Below are 6,078 nucleotides of genomic sequence, written 5' to 3' on the forward strand. Positions count from 1 at the left end.
AGCATGATCCAGCCTCATAGAAAGACTTCAGATGATCCAACACTTGTGAAGAGATGATGCGGACCCCTGCGAGGACCCCAGATTACGCCAACTTGAATCTATATGCACAGCTGCCAAATTTTCTCTATATTGTAATCATTATGATCACACTTGTAATAATCGCTTTAATGAGCTGCCTAAAATTAATTCATGTTAGCTAACTGTATGATTCTATTATCTTGAACTGTTCATTTGTGAAATGAACATTACTTGGACACATTCACTTCTGCTTTGTAATGTAGACACATCCATTTTCTGTAAAGCTGCTTTGAAATGTGTATTGTACGAATAAATTTTAATTGAATTGAATATTTTTTCCCAAACATTTTACCAATTCCAAAGCACATCAATCTTAATAACTACTATTAATTTTGTATTTGATCATTTATAAGTGATATATTATTGTCCGTGAAGGCTGCTTTTCTCAAAGGCTTTCTTAAAATGAGGGAAAAAAGTGATTTAACTCAGACTAAAAGTCAGAAATTATTAACTGCCCATGAGAAGGATGCAATACTAATGCAGTACTAGAATTTGCAAAGTTAAGGCATGACCTTTGGACAGTGAAATCAGAATATCATTGTGCCTAATAATTATGCACGCACTGTATATAGTTCTTTTTGAAAGTATCTTGATTTTTAGATATTTGTACTGGAAAAGACAAAAATACTGTATGTATGTATATATATATATATTCCAGGAACATTTATTTCAGTTTTTGTTTTTTTTAGGTTTTATTTATTTCCAGTTATATGAACTTCATTTCATTTATTTGAACATTTTTTTGTTTAAAATTTTTTCATCTGATATTTATATTTTAAGCTTTGTTTCAATGAACAAAAATGTTTTTAATAGCTTTAGTTTCAGTTTAAAATTCAGTTTATGCTTAAACAAGAAAAACGGGGTAAGAAAAATCAAAAGGATTATTTTTCTTAACCCATGGACACATATTTGTTCTTGTCATAAGCATAAACTCACTTAAATTTGATCATTTTTATCAGACAAAAAAAAGGTTTACCTGAGTGTCAGTGAATCTCCTAAGATTGAGATGAGAAGATCATCAAAGCTCCTGCTGTGTGTCGATGATCTCTGATCTGAAGCTCAATCTGAGGTTGAACAGGCCTCACACTCCTCCCACCACATTGGGTTTTCCATCTACACCGCGGTACTCAAGGGAAACGAATGTGATCACTGAGACTGCAGGAGTCTCTCCATGACCCTCCTGAACAAAACGCTCCAGTGTTCATTCAGCCCCATGACCAGTGTTTCCATCTGAACAACAGGCCATCAACAGCTTCTTTTAATATCACATGAAGAAAGACTCCAGCTGTATTTACATGTAATCAATTTTGTTCACTTAAAGGCTTTTTCTGTTGCTTTTGTCTGCAAAAGGAAATACATGATTTCCAGTATACTCCATTAAACTGACATCTCAAAGGTCTTCAGTGAGATGTACTGAAATCAGATCCTGAAGACAAACCAGGATTTATTTGCCGAAAACAATACAGTATTGATTTGACAGACAGCTTTTTTTTTCAAAATGGAAATTCTGAGCAGTGTTATTTTTGTATTATTTATATACTAGTTTTATTAATATTTCAGATTTCTCTTTAATTTGATTTATTTTGTCATTTTGATTTGCACTTTTGTCAGACGTTTTTATTTATTTTCAATATTTTTACTGTTTGTCTAATTTATTTTTCAGTTTTAGTGTTATGATAAAGTTATGATAAACCCATGAGAAATGAAAATTACACAGCTCTCGTTAATCTCAATTGTTTCTCAGCGACAGTAACGACACTAAATGAAGGCTAAATTTAGCTAAAGTCTGACGTTTCTGGGGCAAAGTTGATACTGTAGAGCGTAACTAATATATCCATTAAATCTCCTGAGCCACGAAAGAGCAACCACTGAGCATTATAAAGACCAACAGACAGATGATTAAAGACTTTATCACAGTTTTATTTTTGATCGTACATAGAAAGTGTAAAAGAGCAATGTACAAAATATCTATACAAAAATATACTTGTAAACATACATGAAGCTTTGGTACCTTAGAGTGCGTAGCTTTACTATGTGATATATGTATTGAGATGTGCAATTTAATAAGGCCTTGTGCATACATACGAAGCCGTCAAGATGAAGCCTTTATGAACACCTTCTCAAACTGTGTTTGGGTATATTAAATGTTTGCATGAAATATGTATAATCTATTTGCTCCAATCACTCATAAACATTAAAGTGCAAGTTTGCTACAAGAATCTTGACAAAAACAAGCCTGAAGTTAAAATCAAGTCACAGACAGCTGTCTGAATATAGAAATGAAATATGCACTTAATTTCAAAAATGCTGAGATTGATTTTAACACAAAAAAGTATGATATAGCACATCATATTTGTGTGCTGATTGACAGTTTGAAGTTTGATTTTAAACCATAACACAACTAATGTACATATCAGCTGATTGTAGCTTTGCCTTCTGCAGTTTATAATACTGCATTGTACCACCTTAGTAAGAAAGAATACAAAAACAATGAAGAACTGGTCTGGTTCAAGCCTCAACCTTCACAGACGGTCTTTAAGGACACATGAGGAAATCTAGCATATCATTCTGATGCATTTGATAAAAATCTGCTCAAAATGTACATTAAAATTACTTCATGATGACAGGAAGCAGGAGTGTGTCACAGGAAGCTCTCCTCCACTTCTGGACTTCCAGAATGATCTGACAGCAGCTCCTCGCGCTCGGGTTCGGTGCTCGGGGTTTCCATGGAGACCGTCTCCTCATCAGAACTTAACAAGCTTTAGAAGAGAAATAAAGAGCACCTTTAACATCACAATAACACACACACACAGACACACACACACACACACACACACAGACACACACACACACACTGTTATAAAGTCTGAATCTCCAGGAGGAGCCGTTAACAAAGAGCACATTCTTTAAAAGAGGATTTCTGCTTCATTACTATAAGTCATTTTTACATCCATCTAGAAGATCTTAAAAGATATTAATAGAAAAGTTATTAATTAATCTTCTAATGAACTAAATGTAATATAAAATATATGATGATAAAACAGTATAAATAGTATTGAAAACTGAGGAACATATTCATAGTTAATGTGATAAATTATTTGTTACAAATACAATATTTATATTATATCTAAACACATAACAAACAAATTTATACCATGAATGCATATGTTGATTGACCAAATAAATAAAAGTAAAATCAATCAATCAATTAATCACAGTTTAAGTACATGCTCTCATTCTCATGTTAAAATTACTCCCATTTGCACAGATGAACAGATTAATCATGAGGTTTTTGAATAAAAAGAGAAGTGATCCCCCTGTGTAAGGAAGAGGAAGAGGTGATGTCTCATCTTTCCTTCATCCTCTGCGCAGTCTGCGGTCATCTGATTTATTTTTGAGCACACAGGAAGTCAGCGTTACCTCGAGGGGATTTCCGTCAGTACCGGCCCGTCCTGGGTCTCCTCCTCCGGTTTGGGATCGGGGATGGGGATGATGTACTCATTGTGCGGAGCGTCAGTGCTCTCTCCGTTGGCCTGCGGGCGCGGGGTCGGGTTTGGGCTCGGATCTGAGGCGGGAGACTGAGGAGGGAAGGTTCCCGGGAATGGAGACGGGACACACGGCTTCACACGGGCCACCGCAGGGTGATCACTCTTCAGAAAGCTGTCGCTGACCTGAGAGTATCTCTGAGGAGACACATAATGATGATGCTTAATCCATGGTTTTTACCTGATCTCAGATCAGTTTTATACATTTGTGCACATTTGTGTTCTAGTTTGTTTGTTTTTTATGCATGTTTTGCTTCAATTATTTTGCGAAGCACTTGATTCAACTGATTCAAGGTTTCAAAAAGGTTAATTTCTCCCCTCATTAGTGTACACTACTGCTCAAAAGTTTGGAATAATTATGATTTTTTTAAATGTTTTCAAAAGAAGTCTCTTCTGCTCACCAAGGGTGCAAGGTTAGTTTGGTTCAGTGTGATTTTAGAAAGTACTTGAGCAAAAGACAAACAAAAAGTTTGTCAATACTGTATATGAGTATAACAATATATGAGGTTTATAGTTTATATTTATACCATAAAAGATTGGTTTGCTAAAAAATTGTCAATATGTTCTGTCATTCTTAAATAAAAAATTGCTCCTATTTAAACAGATTATTAATGCGAGTTGAGAATTGAGTTTGACTAAATGTTTAAGTTATGTGTTTCTCTGAAGTTTACTTTTCATTGTGTGATTTTATAAAGTACTTAAGCGAAAATGATTGGAATAATGAAAATTATATTGGTCAAAATGAGTCTACTCCACCAAGCTACTGTTATAAGCATGAGCCCCGTCAGACTGGTCGTGGCGGCGGTGTTGCAACAATATATAGTGATATTCTCAATGTTACTCAGAAGACAGGATACAGGTTTAACTCATTCGAAATACTTCTGCTTAATGTTACACTGTCAGATATGCAAAAGAAATCTATCGTATCTCTTACTCTGGCTACTGTGTATAGACCACCAGGACCATATACAGATTTCCTAAAAGAATTTGCAGATCTCAGACCTATTGGTTACTGTTGATAAAGCGCTAATTGTCGGAGATTTTAACATTCACATTGATAATACAAATGATGCATTAGGACTTAAGTTTAGAAGTGAACTGATCTTCCAACTTTTTAGCGTAGGTCCTTTTAGCCACTCTAATCTCCTTATTCAGTGTGTTCCTGGCCTGATTGTACAAGACTCTGTCCCCATTTCTGTAGGCATCCTCTTTGGCCTGACGAAGATGTCTGAGTTTTGCTGTAAACCATGGTTTATCATTGTTGAATGTTAAATAAGTCCTGGTAGGAATGCATATATCCTCACAAAAACTAATATAGGATGTTACAGTCTCTGTGAGTTCATCCAGATCGGTGGTAGCAGCTTCAAAAACACTCCAATCAGTGGAGTCGAAACAGGCTTGTAAAACCCACTCTGTTTCGTTGGTCCATCTCTTTATAGTCTTTACTACAGGTTTAGCAGATTTAAGTTTCTGCCTGTAGGTTGGTATAAGATGAACCAGGCAGTGATCAGAGAGCCCCAAGCTGCCCGTGGGACAGAGAGATATGCATCCTTTATTGCTGTGTAACAGAGCTTTGATGACAGATGATCCGAAAAATTCTAAAATAGTTAAAAGTGAACTATTAAAAATAATAGCTGAACAAAAGTTCACAAATAAAATATATTGTTTAAATCGTCACTGCTTTGAGTTATCATTTTGGAATAAATGTAAAATGCTTAAAAACACTTGATGACACTTGATTAAAAAAACTTGATGAGATTCATACTTGGCTTTAATAAATAGAATATTGATTACATTGTTAATGTAAAAATATAAAATAGATTTTTTTTCCTGATAGTGTAAGTAATGTTTATTTAACCAAGAAAATGTGACTGGGACATTAATTTATTTATTTAAAAAAAAGGGGACTTTGCCTCCCCATTTCAGAACACCACTGCACACCACTGATGATCACGTTAATAGCAGTAAGATGTTCACATGACACGAGCAAACCTCTTCACTCCAGTTTACATGCTATTTCATTATTCTGATTATTTGCTAAGAAGTCTGGTTATTTTTATCGTCATTATTCACATACTTCACAACACAAATGATGAACTCATACATTAGGCGTTTTACTGGCCACTGTCCACTTAAAGGGTTAGTTCACCCAAAAATGAAAATTAGCCCATAAATTACTCACCCTCAAGGCATCCTAGGTGTATATGACTTTCTTCTTTCAGACGAATCCAGTCGGAGTTATATTAAAGGGGTCATATGATGCGATTTAAATTTTTCCTTTCTCTTTGGAGTGTTTAGCTGATCCGTATTGGTCGCTGAGGAAATACATCAACTTCATGCTGTGGATTGCCGAATCGGCTTTCACCATGGACGAAGCGGAATCCAGCCCGGGGTCGCCACATGTGGTTGCCGCAAGCCCTCCGGACGCTCCTTCGTCGAATCCGCCGGCCGCGCC

At 35.5% G+C, this 6,078-nt stretch overlaps 1 protein-coding gene across 1 annotated transcript in view; it reads right to left on the reverse strand.

Moving 5' to 3' along the window:
- Positions 1-2,355: 2,355 nt before the first annotated feature.
- Positions 2,356-6,078, reverse strand: part of pdgfrb (platelet-derived growth factor receptor, beta polypeptide) — a 63,869-nt gene continuing 60,146 nt past the window's right edge. The window contains exons 22-23 of the mRNA XM_016561529.1: positions 3,499-3,761; positions 2,356-2,837 (exon numbers count right to left, since the gene is read on the reverse strand). Of these exons, the coding sequence (XP_016417015.1) occupies positions 2,720-2,837; positions 3,499-3,761 (381 nt within the window). The 3' untranslated portion in view covers positions 2,356-2,719. The remainder of the gene's footprint in view (positions 2,838-3,498; positions 3,762-6,078) is intronic.

The sequence above is a fragment of the Sinocyclocheilus rhinocerous genome, unplaced genomic scaffold (assembly GCF_001515625.1).
Source record: "Sinocyclocheilus rhinocerous isolate Xijiao unplaced genomic scaffold, SAMN03320098_v1.1 scaffold168, whole genome shotgun sequence".
NCBI lineage: Eukaryota > Metazoa > Chordata > Actinopteri > Cypriniformes > Cyprinidae > Sinocyclocheilus > Sinocyclocheilus rhinocerous.